The sequence below is a fragment of the Desmodus rotundus genome, chromosome 5 (assembly GCF_022682495.2).
Source record: "Desmodus rotundus isolate HL8 chromosome 5, HLdesRot8A.1, whole genome shotgun sequence".
NCBI lineage: Eukaryota > Metazoa > Chordata > Mammalia > Chiroptera > Phyllostomidae > Desmodus > Desmodus rotundus.
Window position 1 is genome coordinate 100,780,937 of NC_071391.1, and position 27,890 is coordinate 100,808,826.

Sequence of the window (27,890 nt, forward strand, 5' to 3'; positions counted from 1 at the left end):
ATGGCCAGGATTAACACTCAATACTCCCACCCCAACCTGCCCTGTCCTGTGGTAAGGACCACGGACAGAGATCTTGATCACCTTGAAAATGGCCTCAGCAGGTAAGATGGATTTTTTTTTTAATTTTATGCCTGGAAAAGGTTATTCCCATAGCTGATCTATACTGTGGGGGAAGAAATGCCTTTGCCTGTCACCAACCACAGGTCAGTGGGCTGGGGCTATTCACAATGAGCCCCCTAACTTCATTTTTCATCTCACTCAATCCCCACAACCTACCCACAAAGCTATTGAAGTAGCTTTTGGTCTTATTTTAGAGATGTAGGGAAATAAGGGTCCAAGAGTTACATAACTTCTAGAAAATAACAAAATGAAGATTCAAATGTGGCAGATTCAACTCTACTGTAGAAATTTCTCCAAACTGCCACACCTTCCCAGGTATACAGCAAATATGTACTGGACTCTGTGTGCACCAGCCATTGTCCCAGGCACTGGGGATGCCCTGCCTTCACTTCCAGGGGCAGGTCGGGATTTACCCTGTGCTCACAGGCCTGTAGGGAGTGGGCCGTGCCCTGCCAGCAAAGCCGTTAACCCTGTCAGTGACATCCCAACACACTCAGCTGTAGGAAAATCTGCGGCCTTGAGTTCTACTTCTACCTGGTTGCTAACTTACTAGGAGACTTGGGGAAATTCACCTTAACCTTTCCTTGCCTCAGTTTCTACAACTGCACAGTGGAGCACATTCTTTTCCAAGTCCCTGACATACTAGTGAAGAAATGGGCGGGTGCCTGTTTGGTGTAAGTGGACTTACCTTTTCACATTTCTTAAATTCCCAGTGAGCTGATTAAGTGGAACCATGAGAAACATTATTTCCAGTAGTTGTGTTATTTTTGTCTTACATATATAACACTGAAAATTTCTCCCTCCCATGATAACTGCATAGTATCTGATGGCCAAAACACTGCAATGACAGTCCCTCGGTCCCCATGTCACTGGTATTGGGCCCTCATCCATCATTTCTCCTCACTCAGATACACATTTGTCTCTTCTTGGTCTGGGTTCTTGGTTCCAGTTCCTTAACTGTGAATAAGTGAGTGATGGACAACAATTTCCAGAGAGATTGAGTCTTTGTTATTGAAAATTTATGCAACCCTGCCCAGTGTGGCTCAGTTGGTTGGGAGTTGTTCTGCAGAGTGATAGTTATTCTGCAGGGTCGCTGGTTTGATTCCAGGTTGGGGCACGTGCCTGGGTTGCAGGTTCATTCCTGGGTCGGGGCGCATGCTGGAGGTGGTCGGCCAATCCATGTTTCTATCCCTCTCTTTCCCCCTCCCTTCCCCTCACTCTAAAAATAAATGAATAAAATCTTTGAAAAAAAGAGAACATTTATATAGCTCTTGGCTCCCACCTCTTGGGATTCAGGCAAAAGGAGGAAAGTCTCCAAGCATCCCAACAGAGATTTATTCCCTCCATCCATTTCAACAGGGTGCTGGAGCCGCAGGAAATTTGACGTGACTCAGGGGTTTCAGAAACCCCCACCCTCCTCGCACTGCTTCCTCCTAACTGGCCTGCTGTCACTATCTGTGTCCCACCACTGGAGACTTACTCCTTTAGGTTAAGGCATTGCCCCTTACTTAAGGGAAAATGGAACATTTTTAGGACACTAATCTGCTATTAAAACTTTGATATGCCTTAATAGTGTCCTTCCCATATCTGAGCTAATAAAGTCCCTCGAAGGTGGGCTTCTAACGAGTTTGGGGGGAGGGGAGAAAAGAGCCAAGCATGGGGCATGTTAGGGTGGTAGGTGACTCTAGCTGTGAAAGAATTCACAAAGAGAAGAAAATGTAGAGAATAAAGTTTTTAGTCACTCTCCAAGAAAGGAGAGGGGCATGGAGTGGAGAGAGACACCAGCATTGAGGGGTGGTGCTTTGAAATTGTATTGGGTTATAATTGGATTAAAAAAGGGTGGGAGGTTGCTGTGTGTGTCCCCTGGGCTGTTGGGGTGTAACCCGAGGCTGCAGTTTGTTCCCATGTTATCTTCTGCCTGTGGCTGTAGGGAGCGGTTAGTTCTGTCCTTGCTCTCCAATAATTTCCAGTCCTGAGGACATAAGCTCAGAAGAGTAAAATAGCAGTCATGTTAACAAGGTCACAGGCTTGCTCAGCAAATGGTGCCACCATAGCAAATGGCACTGACTTTATCCTTTCAGGGCACAGCAGTAAAGTCATGTTCCCTGGGTAGCATCTGGCTCCCAGGATCTTGGGCTGTCAGGATCAGGGAGAGTTTAAAGCAAAATGGAACTTTCTCCCTACTGCTCCCCTTTGCCTCCAGTGGGGCATAACCAGAGCATCTCTTGGAGCTTGCAGCAGACTCCCTGGGGCTGAAAAGAGCAGCAGAGGCTCAATCTGGCTCCTTCTTGTGAGATACTCAAGAGAAGGAAGGCCCAGTGGTGCTGGGGCTCTTGCCCAGAATGACTGCTTGACCAGATACCACAGTGGTCCAGCTCTGCCTGATTTCTCCTGGCTCTTCCTGGGCCAGTGGCCTGCAAGCCCTGACTTTCAAGTGGGCTAATAAGAGCCCCTGGAAGATGAGCCTTTGCAAAAGGAATTGCTAGCTTATTAAGCCACACTGACACCTAGCGATGGGCCTCTGGCTTCCAAGAGACTCACTGTGGGCTCATGTCAGTTCAAATTCTCTCAGGGGGGGTCGGTCATCCACACAGGTCAGGGCTCTGAATCAATGCTCTTCAACAATGCTATTTGCACCTCCAGGGCCCCTCCCTACTGCCCATTCCCTGACCGGCATGAAGACTAATAGCTCAGGTCAGGCTGCAGACCTGAAGAATGGCTCCATAACTGACCAGCTCTGAAATGATGCTTAACTGCTCCAAGTCTCAGTTTCCTCATCTGCATGATGCACTAGCACTTACCTCAGAGGGCTGCAGTGGGGTTCAAACAGGTTAGAGGTCTTGGCTCAGTCCCTGTCTGTAGTAAGTGCGCCATGAACACTCACGTGTCTTGGAAATGAGTTCCCCTTGTGTGGGCCCTCTCTGTGTGGATGCCTTCTCCTCCTCAGAGAGCCCCAGCTGTTCCAGCATCTGGAAAAGGCCCTTCCCTGACTGTGGCCCAGTCATGCTTTCTCAGGCTGACCACTAGCTAAATCTCTCTGGGCACCTGAGGCCTCACCCAACCGCTCATTTGGGAAAATCTTGTTGGCAAATTAATACAGAATCCCATGAAAACACTGCATAGAGTTGAGAGAGACAGAGAGAGAGATTGAGAGAGAGAGAGAATGTTTCTTTCATGAGAGAAGTGCTGTGCTTTATCTCGTGAAAGCAGGAGTGGGTAAACAGATGGAAATTTACAGAATGGTCCCCATGGCATCACCAGGGATTGGGAACCACATTCAGGCTGGGAGTGGAGCAGGTGCTTCCCAGCGCAGCCCAGCATCTGTCTAGTCACAGACTAATTTTCCCAGTAAGATTTATTTGAACACAGGACTCTGGCACATACAAGAAAACATTTTAAAGTTTCAAGTCACTATTTTAGGGGAGGAAATAGTGTTTGAACAAACCACATATCTTCACCTTAAACTTCAAATCCTTTTAGAAAGCTTTTGGGAGAAATAATTGTGAACGTGTGTCCTCTTTGTCCTCAGTGACACCCAGCACCTGTGCCGGGAGCCTGGGCATCCAGGCCGCCCTTCGAGGAGGCCCCAAGGGCGTGGAGACACTTTGGCCTCTCTCCTGAGAGAGCCCTGCCCCCAGGGTTTTGGGATTTTTTTTTGCTTTTTACCAAATTGGAGATTCAGGTTTCTGTTTCTCTTTTTAAGTCATTGGGGTCATTTTCCTGGTGAACAGTCATAAGGAAGAATGAAAACATTTCATTTAACAAAAAAATTAAGTTTACTCCCTGAAAATACCAAAATTACAAGTTTGTAATTTTTATTTTCTATTTAGATCTGTTTAGTTGATGATTATTTAAGAGCTTCCTGGTGTATTTTTGAAGATGACACAATAGGGAAAGACTCCAGAATCTAAGGCAGAAAATTGCTACTGGGACCAAGGGCACCCCAGGTCCCAGCCCAGTGTCCTAGGGTAGCTATTTTAGGTGAGCTTTGGGGCAAAGGGGTCTGTGTCCTACAGAAAAGACACTGTCTTCATGTTGATCCCTGAGCTGAGTGCCAAGGAATTATCACTGAAGTAAACCATTTTCAGCTGCTCGCCTGGAACGGAAGGCAAGAACACAGTGGCTTCAGTTCCCTGAGCACATGCGGCCAACGGCAGTGCATGCTGGCCACTCAAGTTCCTCGGGACTTGGAAGGATGAAAAGAAGTATAATGTACCATCATACTCTTCACTCTTGTTCTAAAAGGTCACTTCTGTTTACTCTCATGTCCCCAAAGTCACTGGAGGAAGACAGCAGGTGCTCCACAGAGGGCAAAGTTAATTAATTACCAGTTCCAGTTCTGATGAGACCTCTGTCCTCTCCCAATGACAGAGGACACAGGTACCTCGTAGACATCACTTCCTCTTTATAAATAAACATGGAAGGTGAGCATTGTACGTTGGAAAGTACCTTGTCTTTCAAAAAGTCACCTCATTGTGTTGCCCTCCTTGCTCTTGTTATTGCTAATTACCAACCTCGTGGGGCTTTTTCCTGCAAGAACACCATCACCGCCTAGAGCTGGGGTCTATGAGTGGGAAGGCAGGCAGCTTCAGGGCTGTCCTGGCCTGATCTGCCCATTTTGCAGAGACTGAGGCCCTGTCAAGTCCTTGCCCCAGGTCCCCCAAGAAGCTCCGGGAAGACCAGGGTCCAGTTCCCAGTCTGTTCTGCCTCTGAATTTCCCTAGGAGGTTCTAGGTCCCTTTTTTGCATTGGTTGCCAAAAGTGTCTCTTTTTTCTCAGTACCTGTGCATCCTTGGGGACTATAAATGTCACCTCAGACATTTGGTTCCTCTCCTCTCTTCTCATCTTCCCTTCCACCTCAAAGGAGTAACTAATTGGGTTTACTGTTTAAATACGCCAGGCATTTAACAAGGTAGGAACTCTGGCCTAGAAGAAAGACATCACGGTAGAAATTCAAGCATCAAGAACCAAGTGTAGAAATGCATCAGGAAGAAAGACTCCTTCGGGTCCCGTGAACTTAGATCATACCAGGCTCTCACTGTTCCCAAAGGAAGAACAGTCTGGAAATAGATTCTTCCATGCTGTCACAGGAAAGGCATTTCAGGGACACATGTGTAGGGGGACTTTAAGAAACAGTGCAAGATTTACTAGAGCTCCCTTGAAAAGGCTACCATACTCCACGAGGCACTTCCCTGGTGCTCAGCTGGTACATCGAGCTCACTGCCCCCACGTTCACCACCCATGTCTCATCCATGACCAGGTAGTTCAGCTCCTTCTGGCTGTGGGTGAAATCTAGCTTCATGGGCTGCAGGCCCGCCAGGCCCAGGAGGATCAACAGGGCCTAGAGCTGCATCACCCCAGCACCCACAGCTGACTTTGGGCAAGTTTCTAAATTTCCCTGTGCCTCATTCCCTATCTGCACAACCTCAGCCAAGGCTCAGTGGCATCTGGCCAGGTTGCCACTGCGCTCTGGCCCATGGGGCTGCTAAAGAGAGACTGGGGCCTTCCTTAAGCTTCCCTTGACTTCCTTGAGTTTGGGGAGGGGTAAGCTTTCTTTCAAACTATCCAATCTCTTTCCTGGCTTTTCCCAGGTTTGTATCCATTTTGGCTCCTACTGTGCATGCATCCATACAGGAATTTCCTCCTCACTGTTCCTCCTTCCCCCATTAATCTGGGGGAAATGAGGGGTTGTTCCCTGGGGTGATCGGAAAGCCTGTCTTCCATGAGTGACTGGGCCATTCCCTGGAGTGTCTGTGAAACTGTAGTTTCCTAACTTCGGGCTCAGCCAGTTTTCTTCCTTCTCTTTTGTTAAACCTAACTAGCTTACTAACTAACAGCCCCATTCTTCACCACTAAACGTGCCCTCTGGACTTGTGTCTGTGAACAACACTTAAATCAATATGAAATCCTATTTTCCCCTTTCTTTCCTCTATGAAGAACAGGAAGCAAACTCGGGAAGCGTGAGTGGTCCGCCCACAGAACACCAGGCTAATAGAAGCTGGGGTAGGGATTGGACCCAGGCCTCTCACTCTGCCATCTCTCCTCCGAGTGAGTGCCAAAGGTCCTGTCCACACACAATCGCTCTCACTGATGCCAGCAGCAGACCTGCTTTGAAACTGGGGTGGGCTCTGCCCTCCTCACTAGCCCACAAGTTCTGATGCCGCGGGCATTGACCTTTTGCTGCTAATGCAACTAAATCTGGTTTCAGGATGTGCCTCCCCCACCTCATAATTAACTGAAACCAGACTCAGCTGAAATGCTGGGTTGACTGCTTGGTGCCAAGAGCTCCCTGAGGACCTGCTGGTGAGGAAAAGACATGTCCATCCTTGAGGATGCCTCCAGTTCTTCCAGGTGTTCATGCCATGACCAAGCTCCAGGCCCCTATCTGTGCACTGCCCCCTCTCATCAACCCCATAGGCCAGCTGTGAGGATCCAAGGGCTGTCTCCTCCTCTTATAACTGACCTCAGTGCCTTGGAATGAGCATTCCTCCTTTGCAATACACAGACTATTAGAAGGGCAACTGAATTATAGCTTCCTAACTGTGGCAGGGCTGACAGGGTCTCCTATATGTATAAAGATGAGACATGAGTGGTCTCTTATAGGTATAGAGGTAGAATTCAGTTAAGTGGTTTGGAAATAAAGAGTCACGCCTACACAGTGCAGCTAGCTGGGTGGATCAGAGTCTCTAGTTGCATGCCACAGGGGTCAGTCCTCAGCCATGTCCTATTTAACTTTTGCTTTAAATGGTACCATATATACAGAGGGCAATTTTGTGGCGTGGATGCAAGCAGGCTTTGAAATGGGATGGAATGGCATTCAAATCTCAGCTTTGCCACTTGGCTGTATGCCCTTGGAAAAGTTACTTAACCTCTTTGAACCTTGTTTTCCTCTATTACATGGTTATTATGTGGATTAAATGGTAAAACATATGTGGCTGGCATAGAGTAAGCAGTAAATAAATGGCATACAGTTTGTGTATTGTATTTGTGAATGAGATGGAGTTGGGAGGAAAGACTCAGATAAATGGAAGGTCCAATACTTACTTTCAACAAATAAATTGTACATGCATAAAACAGGACCTTCTGGCTTAGCAGCAGCCATGCTACAAGACTTGGGTTTTCGCTGATAGTGGTTGGTGATGAGGGCACCAAAAGCACACGAACCCACAAACAAAGACCTCTGGCTTGGGGTCCAGTAGCAGCAGGGTGGTCTTTGTCTCCCTGCCCAGTCAAGCAGGAATGCAGGAACCTGTCCGCAGGGGAATGACTGTGACAGGAAGAGACATGAACCTGGTAAGGAATGGCTGGGTGAGCTGAGGGTTCCAGGCTGGAAAAGCAGCACAGGTGTGAGAGTTGTCTCATCGTGGAAGGTGGCCATGGAAGAGATGGAGGTGCCTGACTCCGAGTTTCCAGCAGAAGAAAGCAGCCTTGATATGGGGAAGCTGAGGGAGAGGAGAACCTGCTAGCAGTAGAGGCTATGCCAAGATGCCCCAGCAGAACATGGGTACAGGATTCTGACTTCTCATCACTCCCTGGGGAGAAATGGGGCCTTTTCCTCTGACATTAATTCCTCCTTCAGCCTTTACCACCATGTTAAGAAGGCTGATTGGGTTGGAATAGGTCATGAGATAGAATTAACTTGTCTTGCCTGGGCTTTTCAAGACTCACAGAATGAAGTACAAATCCCTCGAGGCCAGTGCCTGGATGGCTTTTAATCAGGCTGCTCAAGCCTCAGTCCCAGGAGATTTTACAAGAAAGGGAGAAAAAGAAAAATATTCACAGACCCACTGGTCTTATTCTAGGCAATTCCATAAACACTAGGGAAGACCTTCTCAAGGTGGCGGCACTTGATCTTGCCTTGGAAGATAGGGTTTCATTAGGCAGAGATGAGTTTGAACCAAAGTCCTCCTTCCAGAATCAGTGTGGAAACAGCTGCTGTGGCTCAAGACGGCAGCACCGGGACCGCCCCCTCCCAGTGCTCTGATGAGGACCGGTTGCCGGCTGGCTTGCCCCTCACACTGAGCCCATGGCAGCAAGCAGCTGGTCTTGAGCTACTTTCCTTGGTCAGGTTTGCTGCGAAGGAAAGGCCACATTTATCGTAAGATCCAGGGCCTGGAGCAGCGTGACCCGAAGTGGAGAGCCCCTGGGTCGAGGCCCCATGATGGCAGCTGTCCTCATTAAGCACGGCGTCTGGCCATCTCATTCCTGAGTGTGTCCGGGAGGTGGATGAGCTTGAAATCAATTTAGCCTGCCGAATATTTGATTTCCTAGGACTCACTCGCCATGCGAGGAGACATCGTCAGGACTGCAGCAAGGGATCGCCATGGAGACCAGAGGACGGTCTGAATCTGGGCAAGGCTCCTTCACGGGCCAGGATCCTGCCAGGTAACTGATGGGTCTCAACCTTCACCTTGGGAAGGGGGAACTTGAGGCAGAAAGGAAGTAGATGCATCTCAGAAAGAAGTGGTGGTGGGGGTGGGTTGAAGATTTACAGAAAATAGAGGCAGGAGCAGGGCAGTCAGAAATCCATCAGTGAGTAATTCTCTCTTGGGTCAGGTGTTCTGAGCTCAGAAAAGTCTAATAAAAACTGTCTTTATCTGAAATTGCTTTAGTAAAAGTGATCTTGCGGGACTTGCTCAATTCTGGAAGAATTCAGGAAAAAAGCCAACCAGGGAAGGTTCAGAAAAAAATTCAGGAAAAAAGTCCAGCCAGCCGTGGGAGACCATTGGGTGGACCACGCAGCACGTAGACCACAGCAGTGGCACTTCTGACGTCACCCATGGCAGGTCCTCACCAGATATCGTGTGTCCGCGTGAAGGCATTTGAAAGGTTAACCAGGCTCTGTCTGCCTTCCGGTGCCATCTGTACTCTGGCTTCAGTAGCTGTACCACCTGAGGGAAATCATTGCACCTTTTCAAGTCTTATCTAGAAACACCTGTGCCCACGCTGGCCGGTGGCGCGGGGGCTGCATCAAAGCCGGGCACGGACTCACAGCGGGTCCACAGACCTGTGCTCCTGGTCTCCATCCACCAATTTTTTTAACAATGCCATAGTTATTTTCGATAATCATGTGTCCTGCAGTTTCTGCCTAAGGTAATTGCAAATTTATTTATTTATTTATTCTTCACATTTTTCATTGTGAATGTTGCTACCATTATTTATTTCACTATTCCATTATAGTTGGACATTTAAGTGATTTGCAGTGTTTTCGTCTTACTAATGAAGTGCTGTCTTAAGGCTCATTGATTGCAAGGGAAAGAATGCCTTCAAACTAGCCCAAAATATAAGACCTGGGACAGGGCTGGGGCAGGGTGCTGGTGAAGGTAAGATACAGGCTCCTCATAGAACCGGAGCCAGTGGGGCTCATAAGGGGAGCTGGGGAGGCACTATCTTCTCCCTCTCATTTTCTCGTGGACTTTTAGGTCTTGATGCTTTTTTTCTGCCTGTCTCCTTTGTTTCTGTCTCTCTGCTCACACATCAGCAGTACAGGCTGAAAATGGCCTTCACCATGTGCTCTTGAGCTAAAACATTCAGCCCCATGTTGGAGTGGCTCTCAGATCAGTAGCCTGAGTGACTCTGATGTTCAGCTGTCCATCTCTGAGCCCTTTGGCTGAGGCTGGGGGGTGGTATGGCCTTGGTTTCACCTCCTTGGCAGAGGGACATTGTGGAAGCCGGGAGCACCCAGAGCAGATAAGTTGGGCTGAGAGGCAGCTTGACAGGTGTCCACAGCAGCAGCTGTAAACATCTGTTCCTGGGATGTTTTCTTGCTTTAATTTAGTCCCTTAGGCTAAGGTCACAAGAGTGCAGTTAGGGTCACTATGTGTGACAGTTCACTACTTTATTCCAGGTTGTTCAGAACTATATTTATTGGGGACTGTGGCGTGCACTGTTGGTGCCACGTTAGGGAAACCAGACACCGAAATAAAGAGCTGAGCCTCTCCTCCCATCCCCTGGCAGAGTCAGAGATGGCGGAAGGCTGGGCTCAGGGAAGCTGGAGCTAAGACTAACACTGTGGACATGGACTAGTGGTCTCAGGGCCCGAGGCCCAGGTGGGGTCTGGCTCCAGGAGAAGGGTCAAGGCAAGGTGCAATGGAATATACGCATGAGCTGGTGAGAAAATGAGAGTTTGTGTAAGAAACCATCGGACAAGGGTTGTGGGAAGACTCTGTATTGTGTCTGAGGATGCCCTGGCCAGGCAGCTCAGCTGGTTGGAGCGCCATCCTCATCCCATCCTCAAACATCCCAAAAGGTGGCATGTTTGATCCCTGCTCAGGGATGCGTAAGGGAGGCGACCGATTGATGTTTCTTGCTCACATTGATATTTCTCTGTAGGTAAGGATTTTTTTTAATTGTATCTGAGGGCTTGTTTCCTTAAACCTTGTTCTCAATTTTTCCCCACTGGGAAATGATATTTTTTACTATGCTTACCAGTCGTAGCAGAGAGTTTCACATGGGGCAAAAGGAACAGTGAGCAGAGAAGCTTGCTCTTGTCCGTTTGAAGGCTCATGCCTTCATGGAGTCAAGGTGTTAGGGAGACAAAGCCATTGTGAGGACAACGTCCCCAATGGAGGAAGCTGTGTTCTGGGTGCAGGTGTCAGGGAGATGGGAATGAAAGGCCCCAGCATAGTGAGGTGCAGCCTGAGCCTGGGACCTAGAATGAGACAGAGCTTTCCTCTTCTTCCTCTGTGTACTGGCTACCCGTCTGTGCCCTTCCAGGCTGTGGCGCCTCATCGCCTCATTGCGTATGTGGGCTTCCAGGCACTTACACCATCAGGACCAGAGACCTGACTCCTTCTTGGAGCGTTTCTATGGAGCTGAGCTCAAGGAGGTGTCCAGCCGAGAAAGCAATGCCCAGGCCAATGGGAGTGGCCAGGAGTCACCAGACAGAGAGAGCAGGTAAGGAGCCAAAAGAAGGGTGAACCACCCACACCAGATGGGCAGCAGGAGGCATCGCTTGCTAGTTCAGCTGTAAGCTTCTCCTTGAAGAAGGCTTCTGTCTTGCTATCACTGTCCAAGTGCACGAAGTCCTACAGGAAAGAAACCCTTTAACCAGGGTCCCTAGCCTCATGAGAAACTTGACCTCATCCTATTCAGAGTTCAGCTAGTGTCCCCTGTAACTGGTGCTCTCAGAAACACACACGGGGGTGATTGCCTCACCCATCTCTGTCCCTCAAAGGACCCTCCTCCTAGACTGCACTGTATCCCACCTTGGTACAAACCCACCTTGATACCATGAGCCTCGGGGAAAACCTGAATGGCACCCAGTTTTATGCATAGGTATGCATGCATTTTTCTGGGAATAAGGTTGAACATTGGTGAGAATTTTCAAGGAGAACCACTCATTCCAGATCAGGTTAAAATCCATGGGGAAGGACACAAGGAAAGGCTAGGGTGGGGAAGTATTTGCTTTTTGATAGAACAAGTGTCTGCAGAATGAGGGTCCTGGACATCTTGCCTGACCCATTGCCCAATGGGGAGCTTGTGGCCAGTGCCATCTGGGGCAGACATGTAGAGAATACAGGTGCTGGGCTGATGTCCCCACCCCACCCCCAGCATCCCACACAGCCGCTGCTTCTCTCCTCTCTTGTTCTTGAGAAATCTCCCCAGCCCGTGGTCAGTGGAGAGACCACTGGGCCACCACCAGCTGAATCAATAGTCACTGAGCAGCAGGGGGTCTCCAGGACCTGAGAGGCAGTTGGAGGGGAGGGCAGGCAAGGCGTTCGTGCAGGAGAAGCTGATCTTCCCTCTGCCTCATGAATAGGCGGGCTCCTGCTCAGAACCTGCTTTCTGAAAAGAGGGGCTTGAAAAGCTCTCTTGGCTAAAATTTCTAAGTAATGCCAAGATTTATAAGGTACAAAGGTGAAACCCTGACCGATGTGACTCAGTGCATTGGGTGTTGTCCCTCAAAGTGAGGGGGCACCAGTTTGGATCCCGGTCAGAGTGAATACAGGGGTGGGGAGCAGCCGATTAGTGTTTTGGTGTTTTCTGTCACATCAATATCTCTCTCCCCTTGTTCCCCTTCCTCTCTCTCTCTCTCAAAAAAAAAAAAAAAGATGCAAAGGTGAAAATAAGCCCCCTGCTGCAGAGCAGAGTCTCTATATAACTGCTGGAGACAATGCCGTGTGTCTTTGTACCAAATGACAAGTGCTCAGCTGTGGGCATCTGAAATGAGCACAGAAGGGCCCCTGGGGGTAAAGGTCATGAAGGTCAGGGGACACAGGATGGCTCTTTCTGGAGCTTCCATTTAACTTCTGGACATGCAGTAGATGGCAAAATGCACATGCATGTTTAAGATGAAAGAGTCCAAGGCAATTTCTTGCTAGTGATCACTTTCGGAGACCCGCCTTCAGTCTTCTTGCTGGGGAGAGTTGTGAGAGTTGCTGCCTCAGATGTGAAGGCCCTGGAGCGACATTCTTGGGCTCCTGTTTTCTCATAAGCTTGGAGTGCAAACTCCTGGGCTCCCTGGGAAGGGGACCATGGAGGGCCTGGATGCTGGCTAAGACCTGTGCAGGATGTCCCAAGTTGCTAGGGCCAGGCGCCCCAGACCAAGCAGGCCCTCCCTGACTGCAAGGCCTGAGCACTATTCACTGCTGAGCCAGAAAGATGGGGGTTGCACAGGGTGGGGAGGTTGGCAGCTAAGGAAAAAGAAGGTGGGGAAGGAGGAGGAGCAAGAGAAGCAAAGAGGAAAGAAAGAGGTTTGCTAGCAAGCCGACCAGACCCATTCAATTCTTTTTGGGGAGGCAAAGACTTCTTTGGCTAAATTGATCAAACTAATTTCTCTACAACCTTAGGCTAATGCAGATGAACATTAGACTCTGTCGATTTCCCAATGTGGCCAGATGAGTGGACGATTGAGGTAGGACCTTATCAGGGCCAAGCTCAACTGTATACAAATGCCTGGTCTCTTTTGGGAATGTTCAGAGTACGTAGATGAATTTGATGGTGCAGGATGGTAGCTGATCAATTAAGAAGGCTTCCTGAGGGAGGAAGACTTTGAATTTTTGAAGCAAATTCCTGTTGGCAAAGCAAAATGTATGCAGAGATGGATCCTTAGTTTGGTGGGTTTGGGCTCGTGCAATTACCAGCACAGAGGTGTGATAAACACAGGCCACTGCACCCCATGCAGCTAAGCTTTCGCTCCTTCACAATCTCACAGGAAGTTTTGCTTCCTGGCTTTTCAGATAATTGGAACCAATCCCCACTGAGGAGAGGGAGACTTGGGCAGGGTAAGAAGGAGACCCAAGATGGCATTTGGCCAGGTGGTCAATATAGTAGCAGGCGGGCCCTGAGGGTTAGGCTGGGGTGTTGCTGACCACTAGCTCTGCTCTCCAGGTCTCCCATGGGTGTCTGCAGTGACCACAGACAGGCAAGCCACCCTCTGGCTCTGTGAGGCAAGCTCCTTACACCAGCAGTGCCAAAATGTGCCCTGGCAGTTGACTGCTCGGAGATAATACTTTTGACCCTGAAGTACTGTGCAGTTCAGCTTCAAATAAATGTTTAGTTGGTTGCAAGACCAGCTCCTCCTCCTTCCAGGTTCTCGCATAGATCAGGGGCGGCAGCCCTGGAAGTTTTAGGATGAGCACGAGGGCAGGGGATGGGAGAGCAGAGACTAAGAACTAGGACAGTGCTGCCCACCATCTATGTTTGCCCTGCAAATTGGAAGTGACAGCTGTGACTGAATTTTCAAGCGGAGGTGCCCGCCGAGAGCCCAGCCTGCGCAAACAGGGATAGCAGGTTGTCACTGCTGCTGACGTGCCCATTCTGGTGCACAAGGCGCTCCACCTGCCTTACCTGAGAGCACCCCAGGGCAGGTGCCACATTAGGTCCATGTCTGTACCCTCACTGCCATTTCCCCACGGTTAAACTGAGTGAAATAGAGTGGAATCTGAGCCAGATGCTGGATGGACTCACACGGTTGATCCCCATTTATTCAGAAGCCTCCATTTATCCAAGCATTCACCCCCTCATCCACCATGGCTTTTACCAGAGTGAACTAGTCACAAAACATTTTCGTCCCTAACACCCTCTGTTCTTCAAGCTGTGTGGAAAGGCCCAGGAGACGGGGTAGGGGAGTGCTGGAATAACCACTTGGGGCAAATGGTCCCCTGAATCGGAGCTGAGTCCATGTTCCCACACTTCGTTCTCTTGCAGTGGCAGGGGCTTCCTGCAGTGGCTGGCCCCTGGCCAGGAGCAATGCCAACACCTGCAACAACTCAGAGAAGGAGTGAGTACCTCTTCTCCCCGCAGAGCCCCCGCCTTCCCTCCTCCCCATAGATGCCCCACCTTTGCCTCCCTCCTTAAGTATCCCTGCTTCCCTCTCAAAACACTGACAAACCATTCCAGAATCCTGTTCCTCTCATTGGACTTCCATTCCTGTGGACAAACAGGGGAGGGACCTGGTCTGTATAACTTCTTAGGGCAAGTCTTTTTATGTCTTTATCTCAGTTTTCTTATCTATAAAGAAGGGTTGGATGGGACCACTGCTTTCAGCTTGAGCACCCTCTATTGCTGTACAGTTGAGCGCAGAACTGGAGCTCCCTTACGGAGCATTGGGCATTCTCCTTCACAGAACCTCAGGCTCCCGTGTGCCAGTGAAAAGCTCCTGTCCTAAAGGTCAGTTCAGGCCAATTTGGAACGTGGAATCAGGGCAGTGTGGGAAGAGGAAATTTAAATATTTCCGGGGCATAGCCTCTAGAAACGGTGACCCATTGTAATTACTTTCTGTCACCAGTCACTAAGCCAGCAGATCAGTGTGATGTGTGATCATGGCAAATGCCATCCAAGAGCCCAAGGAGGGAATGTGCATGTGTGATCATACATGTGTGTTAGCGTGTGTGTGCCATTCTCTTGCCTCGTTCATGGAACACCATGGGAATAGGTAGAGGTGAGCATCTCAGTCAAAGCTGAAGGAAAAATCATTGAGATCAGCAAGAAATGCCAATTTCTTGACTTCCAATTGAAAGAGAAATGCACCAAGATTTTTTTGTTATTTCCTTTTTTCCCTCCAGTAAAACTTTTCTCCATCACCCTTCATGAACCTTAGTTGCACTTTATTTGCATAAATTTGGACGTCAAATCCAGAGACCCAAATGCCAGCAATCAAGAAAAAGGAAATTATTTCAGCTACAAAACAATAGCTATTGAAATATGTGCTTGGTTTAGAGCCACACCTGATATTAAATACCTTTGAAGCCAGGTTTTGAGCCCTACAGTCAGGGAGAGGCTCGGGGCTCTAGCAACCATGGGCGGAGGTCCTGGGGGTCTCTAGGCTTCTTTGTCCTGGGGCTGGCATGTGGACGAGGCCGGCAGGGGAGGGGGGGCAGTGGATGGTGTTGGCTGCATTGAGCTCCGATAAACCTTTCAGACGGGCTCATATCATATTAGTGGGTCCACACTGCAGCCAAGGACCAAGGGACAAAATTGGAGACTGTCCCAAATAAGGCCACCTAGACACAGAGATACAGAAATAACTCTGATGGACATGCATCCCCATTTTTCCACCTCACTTCTGGCTTTTTCCTGTAGTCCCATGCGTCCTGAATCTCCCTCCCAGATCAAAGTGTTCCAGCCGAAACCAGTATTGTATTGTGTGTAGGTCTTTCGGGTCAGTGCTGGGTGGATTTGGAAATGCAGCTGGATGGTACAGGGTCTTTCCTAGGCCCTCAGCAGGTTGGTAGCCAGAAGAAAGGCCAAAGCCTGTGTTTGGGGCGGGGGGGGGGGGGGGGGGGCCGGGAGGGGAAAGCTGGGGGTGGCACAAAATTCTGGACAAAGAAACCTGTACCTGGTGCAATTAAAACTCCCAGCAAGGTTTGCGACAGCATGGATGGAACTGGAGAGCATTATGCTACGTGAAATAAGCCAGGTGGTGAGGGACAAATACCATATGATCTCACCTTTAACCGGAACATAACAAAAGAAAAAAGCAAACAAAATATAACCAGAGTCATTGAAGTTAAGAACAATCTAACAATAGCCAGAGGAGAGGGAGGATGGGACAGTGGGGAGAATGGTTTTCAGGAACTACTATAAAGGACACATGGACAAAACCAAGGCAGAGGGTGGAAGCAGGGGAGGGAGGAAGCAGGGGAGGGAGGTGGGTTTGAATGGGGTGAGGGGAGGGGCGGGGAGAAAATGCGGACAACGGTAATCGAACCACAATAAAATAAGTAAAAAATAAAAAATAAAATAAAATATGAGATATACTTTCAACTAAAAAAAAAATAAAAATAAACAAATAAAATCCCAGCTGGGCTTAGCATGCCCAATTAGCGTGTGGGCAGCGCCCTCTGCTGGTGTTTTGATATTAAGACTTCAGCAGCAGAAAAGACTTGCTCTTCTCACTTAAGTTTAATACATTTTATTCTTATCCAATGTATTTATATGTGCATTGTTAAAACTTGCAAAACACAGAAGAGCAAACATTAACATACACCCACAGAAAATTACACTTCATGTTAACAGTGGAATCCCATTATCAGAGAAAACCCTTCTTAACATGTGGGCAAAGATACTTCCCAGTTTTTCCTAGGTATGAAAATTGAATGGATAGATAGACTGTATTTAATACACATACTGGTTGAGAGAATTTGTATCCCAACTCGGCCACGGCAGGTCTTCGTGACCATGGGTATATTACCCGACCTCTGTGCATCAACTCCCTGGCTTGTAAAATAGATATTGTAATAGTCTCTTTGTTTCAGGTTTATATGAAAACTAAATGTGTTAAAATATGTAAAGTGCTTAGAACAGTGCCTGGCGTGTAGTCAGTGCTCAATAAATATTGGCTAGTATGTTAAGCAGAATAATTTCAGACTGCAGCTGGAACCGGGCTTAGGGGTTGGGACCTCAGGCTGCAGGTCCGCCTGGGCCGGCTGTGTGAGCTGCTGGCCTGGCCTCTGCAGTTCCCACCGAGCCTGACCCTCCTGGCTGCCCCACCTCACTTGCCTCTCTGTGTCTCTGCCAACCTGGGCTGCTTCTTGCCACAGGCCCACAGAGCAGCTGCTTCCAACGTGCTGGAACTCACGGACGACATCTTCTTTAGAGAGTCGCCTCTCTGACGTGGGCTCTGCAGTCCTCGTGCTCTGTCAGGTTCTTCGCCCTGGTGTGGACCCTTCAGGAAGCTTCCCTCAAGTGTGAAGCTGCAGCTACCGGATTAAAAGGAATTGTTCCATTAGCAAGGGTTGACTGTACTGCCAACACCAACACCTGTAGTAGGTCTGGATGCAGTGGATAGTCAGCCCTGAAGGTATTTGGAGATGGTGAAGAAGCAGGTGCTTATGGTGGCCTGGGACTGTGGATGGAATTGTCAACCACCTGAAGAGAAGGCGGGACCAGCTTCAGCTCCTCTCGGGGATCAGGAAGAATTCGAGAAGTTCATTAGTGATAAGGATGCTTCTGGGGTGGATTTCTTCAAGGATTTATTCAGTGAAGCTCACTCGGAGCTTCCAAAAGCAACCAGCAACTTGAGGGATAACTAGTGATTCATGCACAATGATGTCGAGTCTCTGGTGAAAAGTATGATGGTCACGGTGATGGTATTACCTTGTTCATCCTTCACATCTGACGAACAAGTTTGAGGACAAGATGGTGGCCTATGCAGAACAGAAAATGTCCGGTGGCCAGATTTAAAAACATATCCAGGAAAACATTCCTGGTATCTGCCTTACCAGGCAGAAGACAACAACAACTTGATACGGGGCAAAGACTGACTGGAGGCTTACCCTGATGTGGGCGATGAAAAGAATGCTAAGAGTTCCACCGCTGGGGAAACAGGGTGGCGATGGGGGCACAGGAACTCCTGGATGGATGCTGGACCAATCTCAAGTCTGCTGTAGCGAGCCGCAAAACCTTTACGCACGAACTTTCCAATTTTGGTCTGGAAAGCACTGCCAAAGAGGTTCTGCTGTTGCCGTCAGAACTGCAAAAGGAGAGAAGCTTGTTGTGCAGCAGGAATTCTCACATGATGGTGTGGCTCTGGGGAGATCCCTGCGGGATTACTCCGATGGGAACCCGAAGGGATACCTGAAGGCTGAGCCTGTCCTGGAGAGGAACAGCCACCCCATGAAAGCAGTGGTAGGTAGAACAATGGGTCCCTGTGATGCCTGGGCCCTAATCCCCACTCCTGTGATTATATATTGCCTGACAAGACAAAAGGAGCTTTGCAGATGTGATTAGGTGTAAGGACCATGAGTTAGCAGATGATCTTGATCCTAGAGTATCAGGGTGGGCCCCCTCAAATCACATATATCCTTCAAAGTACAGAACCTTTCCCCGTTGCCAAGAACGAGGGAGACAGCATCTGAAAAAGAACTGAATCTGCTGCTTCTGGCTTTGAAGATGGAAGAAGGGTACCACAAACCAAGGATGTAGCAGCCTCTGCAAGCTGAGAATGTCTTCGGCTTACAGCCAGCGACAAAGTGTAGATGTTGATCATACAAGCACAAGGAATTGAATTCTGCCAACAGTCCAAGTGAGCAGGAAACAGATTCTACCCTGGAGTCTTCAGAGAGGTCACAGCCCTGTGACACCTTGACTTTAGCCTGGTGAGCCCCATACCACACTGCTAACCACAGATCTGCAAGACAACTTTGAGTTGTTTAAAGCTATGAAGTTTGTGGCAATTTGTTCTGCCAGCAGCACAAACAAATACAGCTATTATTATCAACTCGTTGTAGTCTGCTTTATAACTTAGCTGAACATCAGGACCATTTTCCCATGTCATTGATACCCTTCAATGACCTTTGCAGAGGCCTCGTTGGATTTCACCGTTGATGATGACTCTCCTGCCGTTGTGTGATTGAATTGCTTACACTGTTTGACTATTATAAGTAATGGTAGTGCCTATTCTTCTGTATGCTTGTTTGCACAAAGCTTTAATTACTTCCTTAGGAAATGCTAAGTAAATTGCATTGGTCTTCTTCAATGAGTGTTTAATGAGCCAACATTGATCTCTCAACCAGTGTCTTCCTCCAGGCTGTGGAAAAGGGAGTCAGAGGGGCCCAGGATTCTGGCGGGGACCCCTGAGGCAGGCCAGGCCACTTCCCTTCTTCCTTGGTTTCCTCAGCTGTTCAATGGGTGGCATTGCCTGACTTGCCGAACTATCGTGACTATTAACAGAGAGCCTCTATGACTGTGCCCAGTCCTTAAAGGGCAGCTGATAAAGAAGAGGAATCGGAGTGAAGCCCTGTGTAAGCAGATGGCTGCACTCACAGGACCTTTGGGCCCATGGCTTTCCACCCACGTTCTTGGGTGACTCTAAGATGAGCCGCCTGTGGCGAGCCCGTTCTCACCTGTGGGGGGCTTGCTTCCTTCCTGCCCCCAGCTTTCTCATCAAGGCCAGGTTTTCATTTGATCAGAGGCAGGTTTTGAGAACAACCAATGGGCCACACCCTTTCCTTCAGAACAAAGTGCTTTGTAGGTGACTTCCAAGACTCTCAGTGACTTTTTCACACTAAAAGTGTGGGTTTGGGTTTACTTCCCATTACCTCAAAATGTCTCCAGTCTTAGCTGTTTGTGACATCCTCAGGGCTCATGAAAATGGGCCGAAATTTGCACAACAGTTGCAGGGCTGAACCACTGCGCACACTTCAATGTACACACCGTGAGCTTTGCTGGCTGGTTTACCTCACACTTCAGGATTATTATTATTATTATTACTATTATTATTAAATCAGTAACTCCTTTCACCCCAGCATGCTGGAAACACCCAGTCCCCACCCCAGGCCTTCTCCTCCGCCTCAATCCGGCTTACCTCTCCATGTGGTAGTGTCTATGGTTTACGAAAATTGCTTAATGTCACCCTGTATCATCAGTGACAAGGTGAGAGAGGAGGAGAAAGAGAAAAAGGAAGAAGAGGGAAAGGAAAACTGCCTAAAACAAGAGTAGTAAGTACTGAGAGAAGTGCTTCCCAGGAGGGGTTCAGTGGTCACATGGAGCCTGCCCCTGCCCAGGGACCCAGGGCCTGGGAATAAGGGTGATGCTGTCAGGCCTCAGGGTAGCCCTGGAGAGGAGGCTGGTGACGGCTGCAGAAGAGGAGTTGGTCCCAGGCAAGGGTCAGGCCTATGAGGTCCTGTGAGAGCCTCGTCCTGCAGGGAGAATCCTGGCCCAGCTCCAGGACTCCAAAGCATGCTTACAGGTAGTGAGGGTGGTCTGCAGCCTTGGGGAATCAGCTAGAGGATGTCCCTGTGAACCGGTGCGACCCATCACCCCCAGGCATTCTGTTTGCCCACACAAGTGCCATCCACACAGTCAGGCAAGCTGGGGCCTTCTCTGGGCACTTGGAAGTACTATAGTCACAAACCTGAATCCAAACCCAGTGCTGGTAAGTGTGGAGAACAGTTCATATCCTATCGGTGAGCAGGTAATCTTACACTTGCTGAGCCCAGGTGAGGGCAGCAAGTTCCCCAGGGCTCCCCCAAGACAGAGCTGAGACAGCACATGGATCATATGGGCTGGAGGAGGGGACCCATGGGCCCAAAGAAAAAGCATCATTAGCACTGTCTGTAAATCTAATCCCCAGGAAAGTGAAAACAGAAAGCACCCTAAGCCATTTGTCCTCTTGGCGTTGCCCACCTCACCTGGGTATGCGCAGGGCGGTGGTTTTGATGGAGAGGCAGGATCCAGGTGCTTGGAAATGAGCCTTTAGAACATCTATGCAGATGGCATGAGCAAGGCGGGAAGTGTTCTCCAGGGAGAGCCCGGGCTCCCAAATGCTGTCCAGAGAGGAGTTGCCTCAGAACCACCCAGCAATGTGTGAATGCACATTGGCAGGCTCCAGCCCTGGAGGGGGTTTGGGTGGGCCCCGGGGAACTGCATTTTCACAAAGCTCCTCAAGTGGTTCTGAGGCTTCATCCACAACCCTCGGTGACATCATCCCACTGCATCTTGAATCCCAGCATCCTGAAGGCACGGATGTTACCACCGTGATGTCACAGTCAGCTTGGCTTCCGGGGGAGCAGAGCTGGGACAGAGGACTTACACAGTCTGCCCTGCCTCCCAGCCTGTCTTCCCATGCAGGGACACTCGTGTGACCCTTGAGGCTGACACTGTCTGGGACAGCCCTCTCTCTCGAGCTTCCACCTGCAATGGCCCTAGGGTTCCTAAGCTAGGCCAGGTTTTTAGGACCCTCCAAGCTGTGGTCTTTCAGCACACTGCACTGTTTGTGGATGTCTGTGTTTCCAGAAAGAAGGACACCATCGTGGTGGACCCCTCTAGCAGCGTGTACTACCGCTGGCTGACCGTCATTGCCCTGCCCGTCTTCTACAACTGGTGTCTGCTGGTGTGCAGGTAGGGGTGGGCCTCCACCCAGGGAGGTAAGGGAGAGGGAGGGCAGCCAGGCATCAAAACAGAACTCCGAGTCTCACTCCAGACCCTAGGCTCCCGGTCTCCTCTTGGCCACCATCTAGCTGCTTATACATCAGTTTCTCCATCTGTAAGCAGGTTCTAAAAAAGCACCAACAGGGTGCTCTGAAGCACTGGTGGGACCTGTGCTCAGGACAGACAGCAAGGATCCTGGCACCTTGGAGCCTTAATGGAGTTGCAGGAGAAAGATGAAGCAGGCAGGGAGGGGGGCATTCCTGAGCAGCCTGTGGGTCAGGGTGTGGGTCAGGGGCGCTGTTCTGTGATTGCAAGCTGTGGGCTGGGCTTTTTGCGCAAGTGTACAGGTAAGCTGCTGCTCTCATGAAAGCAGCCAGATCCTTTGGGGTGCTCCTGAGCAGGCCTGCAGGACAGGGTGCAAGTTCCTAGGCAAGTGTGTACTTCTGGGATGCAAGGGCGAGCTGTTGCTCTTCTGGGGATAAGAGGAAGCTCAGGAACTTTCCTTGGTAAGCTGGGGGACAGAAAGGTGGGCAGGCTGCAGCTCTCTGGGGGCAAAGAGAAAGTCTGCAGGAGAGTAATGTCCGAATGGGTCGTTTCTCCTCTGAAGGCATAGGCAGAGGTCAGCAGGCATTTCTGAGCAAGGTACAGGGCAAAGATTCAGGAACAAGAGGCTGAATTTCTGAGAGTGATCTGTGGCTTTGGGGCATTCTTGTTCAAGTCCAGAGACAAGAATGCAAGGGTGAAGGGGCTCTTGGAGTTGGTGCAAGGGGGACCTGGAGGGGATGAGCAGGTGCAGCTATTCTTCTGAGAGGTGGGGACTTTGGAAGTTTCCTTAGCAGGCATTCAGGGACAGAGCTGTTGCTCTTCTGGGCATGCAGGAGGGTTTGGGCTTTTCTAACCAAACTTCAGGACATGATAAAGGGTGAACGGCTCCTCTTTGAGAGTTAGCAAGGGGTTGGGGGCTCTTCTTGGCAGGCCTGCAGGACAAGAGTGCATGGTGAGCTGCTCCTCTCTTGAGGGTAGAGAGGGCACAGGGAAGGTGGCAGGGGAACTTTGGGCTCTTCCTCAGCAAGGCTGCAAGGCAGGTAGGACTACTTCTGGGGGGGGGGGGCACAAGGCATTGGGGCTTTCCTAAGTATGTGGTAGGACCAGGATGCAGGGGAGAGATGCTGCTCTGTGAGGACAAGCAGGGCCTTCGGGGCTTTCCTGAGCCAGCCTGCAAGGCCAGACTGAAGGAGTGAGTACTGCTTTCCGGGTTGGTGTGGGAGCCACCCGATGGTGCCGCATGGCAGGGATGCAGAGACCCACGGCTCTCGGGGTGTGAGCAGGGCCTTTTGGAGTATTTGAGCAAGGGGCAGACTCTTGTTCCTCTGAGGGTAAGTGTGGGGGTGAAGAAGGGGAGAACTCAGGACCTTTCCTAGCATGCCTGGGGGTACAGAGGTGAGCTGCTGCTCCTGGGGGCCAGAGGGATATTTTGCAGGCAGTGTCTGCATGAGAAACAGTGAACACAAAGATCTAGAAATTAGAAAACGTCTACTGGTTTGGTCAGTTGTTGACCTCCCAGAAATTCTCATATTGTTGACCCCAGAAAGGGCAAGTCCTCAGCCCCTTCACCTGACATCACCAGGGAGGCCTAGAGAAACTGCCCCCTCCCCCCATCCCAGGGTCTCAGAACTTCCTTCTCAGAAGCATCAAGGCCCACTCATTGGGGTCAATCCCAGCTCTTCCAAGCTACATGACCTTGGGACAGAAAAGCCCATCAGAGTCTGGGGTGCTAACACTGGGGTACAAACCCTGCAGGCACGGCTGTCACTGGACCAGCTAGCCCAGTGTTTGCAGGCTGAGCTGGTGCCCAAACAGGCACCGTGCCCCACACACCCACTCCTTGTCACGCTGTTTAGGGCCTGTTTTGATGAGCTGCAGTCTGAGCACCTGATGCTGTGGCTGGTCCTGGACTACTCGGCTGATGTCCTCTACGGCGTGGATGTGCTGGTGCGAGCCCGCACAGGTGAGTGTGTCCCCACCTGGGACCCTCTGGGCCAGGTCCAGGCCCCACATCAGGAAGGGTCCGGGGGGAACCACAAGCCATGTTCAGGAAGATCGAGAATGGTGGAGTAACATTACCTACCCCTGACCACTAGAGGCCAAGACGGCCTGGGCTACCTCCAGTAGTGAGGCCGGTGGTGCTGCCTCAAGCTTCCTGTACAATGACCCCTTTGATGGGGCCTCATTCATATTACCTATGAAATAAGAAGGCCACACCATTCCCTCAAAGCTCCCCTCCAGGCCTGGAAGCAGGAGACATCTCGGTCAGTCTTCCCTTGGAGAGTCAGAGGACCCAGGGCACGTCACTCTGTGGCTTTTACAGGAGTATTTAATATGGAGAACTGCAATCTGAAATAGGGCCTTCCTACAGACCGCCTCTGGTTGCAGGTGAGAGACAAACACCCCCATGCCTCAGCCTCCGAGCCATGCATCTTTTCCCAATTTGCACAGACATCCCATAAGCTAGTGGAGGTCCTGCTTGTGACTTCCAAGATTTTTTAACTAAAAACTGTGCCATAGTCATCAATATAAACAGCACTGGATCACGGCAATGGACCATGTGGCTTCACAGTATGCAGAGCGTTTCAGCACATCTGGTTCCCTAGTAGGACTGCGACATGAGAGAGACGTGCAGGCATGACTCTCTCCATCGGCTGATTTAGAAACTGAGGCCCAGAGAGGCTGAGTGACTGGCCCAGAGTCCACGGTCACTACCCAGCAGCCCCCTGCTTCCACATCAGTGCCCAGCATCGTAACAGAAGACCTCATGTACACAGCTGGAAGCTTGCATGGGTGACTTGGCCAGTCCTGGGGGTCGGCCGCTCCATGCTCACGTAAGCCTGCCAAGACACAAGAACTCCTGGAGTGGCCCAGCTCATTGGGCCAGCTGTCCCTGTTTCAACCAAGCTTCAGGAGGACAGGTTACTCTGACTTATGCCTCAACCACCCCCACCTCCTTGTGTTTTGGTGCTATCCCTGGCAACTTAAAATTCAACAGGGAGCCAGAGGACAAGGGGACAGGTGGGCACAAAAACAAATTGACTGTGATTATATTTCAGAGGAAAAAAAACCTCTTAACTCTTCAAAACTGAAAGGAGATGTAATAACGAAGTATTGAGGTGTCTCAGGGCACAAGGAGTGCCATGAAATGATCTAGGTTCTCAATGAACATGAGTATAAGCAAAGAATGGAATAAAGAATAGGGGACTGGGAAGCAGGGTATCCCTAACATACAACAACACACTTGATGTTTATTTTTCCCAGGGGGGCAGTCCTACCTCTGTCTGCCTCAGAGCATGGCCCCAACCCCTGTGGCAAGCGCCCAGGCCTAACTCTAGGGAGAGGTCCAGCTCCCGGTGTTTCACAGCCCTCAGGCTGGCCCAATGCTTATCAAAATCTAAAAACATTTGTTAAATTATTCTTTCTACTTTTGTGCATGTTTGAAAATGTTTAAGAAAAGAGAAGAAGAAAAACAACGCAAGTCGTGCTCCCTGGATTGATTCCACCAGTAATCCAGCAATTGTGCCTCGTGACTCCCAATGTCCAGACCAGTCTAATTTTTGGGGGGTAGGTTTCGGGCTTCATATGTTTTCAGGTCTCTTGGATGACAGCTGTGTGCAGCCAGGAAGGAGTACTGCTGCTTTCCTAGATGATGGCTTTCAAAGGCAGGTCATCACCCAGCAGTGACTGGTGAAATCAGCTGGATAGGCTATGACCTGTGCTTTTAACATTTTTATCAATAGTTTCAAATACACAGAAAATCAGAGCGAGTAGTATTATGATCTCCATGTCCCCTCACCCAGCTTCAACAGTTACCAACACTTTGTTAATCTTGTTTCATCCGCCCTTTCCACCCCTTTTCTTGTCTGGAATATTTTAAAGCAAATCCCAGACAGTAACCCCTTCACCATGTATCTTTAACTTTAAAGGACCCATTAAAAATATCACTTCCATTTATGTTTCAAAAGTTAATAATCATTTCTTTCTATCTTTAATACCTAATCCACATTTAAGTGGACCCAGTTGATCTACATTTTTAATTGAATCAAATGGATTAGAACATTATAGACTAGTAAATATCAGAGTACATTTCCTGCAGTAATGATAAGTATGGTTTTTGACATGGTTTCTATTATTTGTCTATAACTATGTCTCTTGTAGTCATGTGAAATATCTGTCTGTGGGCAAAAAACCCAGCTTCTTGGATGCCCAAGTGACCTCCATCTCCTTCTTTAGGCTTCCTTGAGCAAGGCCTGATGGTCAGAGATACCAAGAGCTTGTGGCAGCATTACACAAAAACCTTGCACTTCAAGCTGGACGTGTTGTCTCTGGTCCCCACAGACCTGGCTTATTTTAAGCTGGGCATAAACTACCCAGAACTGAGGTTCAACCGCCTACTGAAGTTTACCCGGCTCTTCGAATTCTTTGACCGCACAGAAACGAGGACCAACTACCCCAATGTGTTCAGGATTGGGAACTTAGTTTTGTACATCCTCGTCATCATCCACTGGAATGCCTGCATCTACTTTGCCATTTCCAAGTCCATTGGCTTCGGGACAGATTCCTGGGTCTACCCAAACATCTCAAACCCAGAGTATGGGCGCCTTTCCAGGAAATACATTTACAGTCTCTACTGGTCCACCTTGACCCTGACCACCATTGGTGAGACCCCACCGCCTGTGAAAGATGAGGAGTATCTCTTCGTAGTCATAGACTTCCTGGTAGGTGTCCTGATTTTTGCCACCATTGTGGGCAATGTGGGTTCCATGATCTCAAACATGAATGCTTCACGGGCTGAGTTCCAGGCCAAGATTGACTCTATCAAGCAGTACATGCAGTTCCGCAAGGTGACCAAGGACTTGGAGACACGGGTCATCCGGTGGTTTGATTACCTGTGGGCCAACCGGAAGACGGTGGATGAGAAGGAGGTGCTCAAGAGCCTCCCAGACAAGCTGAAGGCGGAGATCGCCATCAATGTGCACCTGGACACACTGAAGAAGGTCCGCATCTTCCAGGACTGTGAGGCTGGGCTCCTGGTAGAGCTTGTGCTGAAGCTGCGGCCTGCAGTGTTCAGCCCGGGGGACTACATCTGCAAGAAGGGGGACATCGGGAGGGAGATGTATATCATCAAGGAGGGCAAGCTGGCAGTGGTGGCTGATGATGGGATCACCCAGTTTGTGGTCCTCGGTGATGGGAGTTACTTTGGGGAGATCAGCATCTTAAACATCAAGGGGAGCAAGTCAGGGAACCGCAGGACGGCCAACATCAGGAGCATCGGATACTCAGACCTGTTCTGCCTTTCCAAGGATGACCTGATGGAGGCACTCACTGAATACCCTGATGCCAAGAAGGCCCTGGAGGAGAAAGGACGGCAGATCCTGATGAAGGACAACCTGATCGACGAGGACATGGCCAAGGCTGGGGCAGACCCCAAAGACATCGAGGAAAAGGTGGAGCACCTGGAGTCCTCCCTGGACACCCTACAGACCAGGTTCGCACGGCTCCTGGCTGAGTACAATGCCAGCCAGATGAAAGTGAAGCAGCGTCTCAGCCAACTAGAAAGCCAGATGAAGGCCTGTGGGAGCAGCCCTCTGCTTGATGGGGTCGCTCTAGAACCAGAAATCAAACAACAGTGAAAACACAGAAGTCTGTCTCCTGCTTCTCAGAGTCAGCTGTCAGTGTGATACTAGGTAGCCAGCAAGGCAGGGGACTGGGCAGGGCTGCATTCCAGCTCCCCTTGCCCTTTGCAGGTGGTGTGGTCCTGGCAGAGAGCCTCAGGTTTCTCACCTAGAAAATGAGACTCATTATGTCAACCTCAGTGGAGTGGTAGGTTAGTATGGAATCCACATGAACATTGCGTGGGGCAGGACTTGGTAAAGTGCAAGGTGTCACCAGCCTAAGCATATGAAAACGTAGGAAATGAACTCTTATTTTTTTTATCTCTAAGGAATTTAGACTTCTGGTCTTCCTTTTGTATAATTGAAATGTGGTTTAGTCCCCCTCCCCCTTCCCACCTTCCTCCACCACCTGCCATAAAGGGAGAAGTAACAAGAGGCTGAAAATACAATGTGTGGGTACAATGTGAGTATTCTAATACAATGTGAGTAACTAACTCAAATCAACCTCACTCAAGGCAGTTTGAGGCAGATTTCTGAACCTGGTGTCTCCTCGTGGGCTGTTTGGGACTCTAGAACCCCCGGCCTTTAGTGGTGCTGTGACAAACACAGTGTGAAGCAAGATCACTCCATCTGAGGTCACTCCGAGTCTGTGATGCAAATCCAGACACCGTGCCATCCAGCACCTGTGAAATGGGAATCCGCTTCATGGAAAAGAGCATCTCAGTTGGGGAAGGATACCTTCCTTCTAACCTGCCAAAGGGTTTCAAAGATAGCCTCTCTTGTCCTTGAGTGG

The 27,890-nt window shown here is 49.6% G+C and overlaps 1 protein-coding gene and 1 pseudogene across 1 annotated transcript; both read left to right on the forward strand.

The window, feature by feature from the left end:
• On the forward strand, positions 1-27,115 carry CNGA3 (cyclic nucleotide gated channel subunit alpha 3). Its single transcript, XM_053924634.1, has 6 exons — positions 1-101; positions 8,391-8,504; positions 10,836-11,015; positions 21,300-21,404; positions 23,336-23,442; positions 25,716-27,115. Exons 1-6 carry the CDS (start codon positions 1-3, stop codon positions 27,113-27,115), a joined length of 2,007 nt encoding a protein of 668 aa, XP_053780609.1.
• Positions 11,553-19,142, forward strand: LOC139440893 (protein disulfide-isomerase A3-like; annotated as a pseudogene).
• Positions 27,116-27,890: the final 775 nt, after the last annotated feature.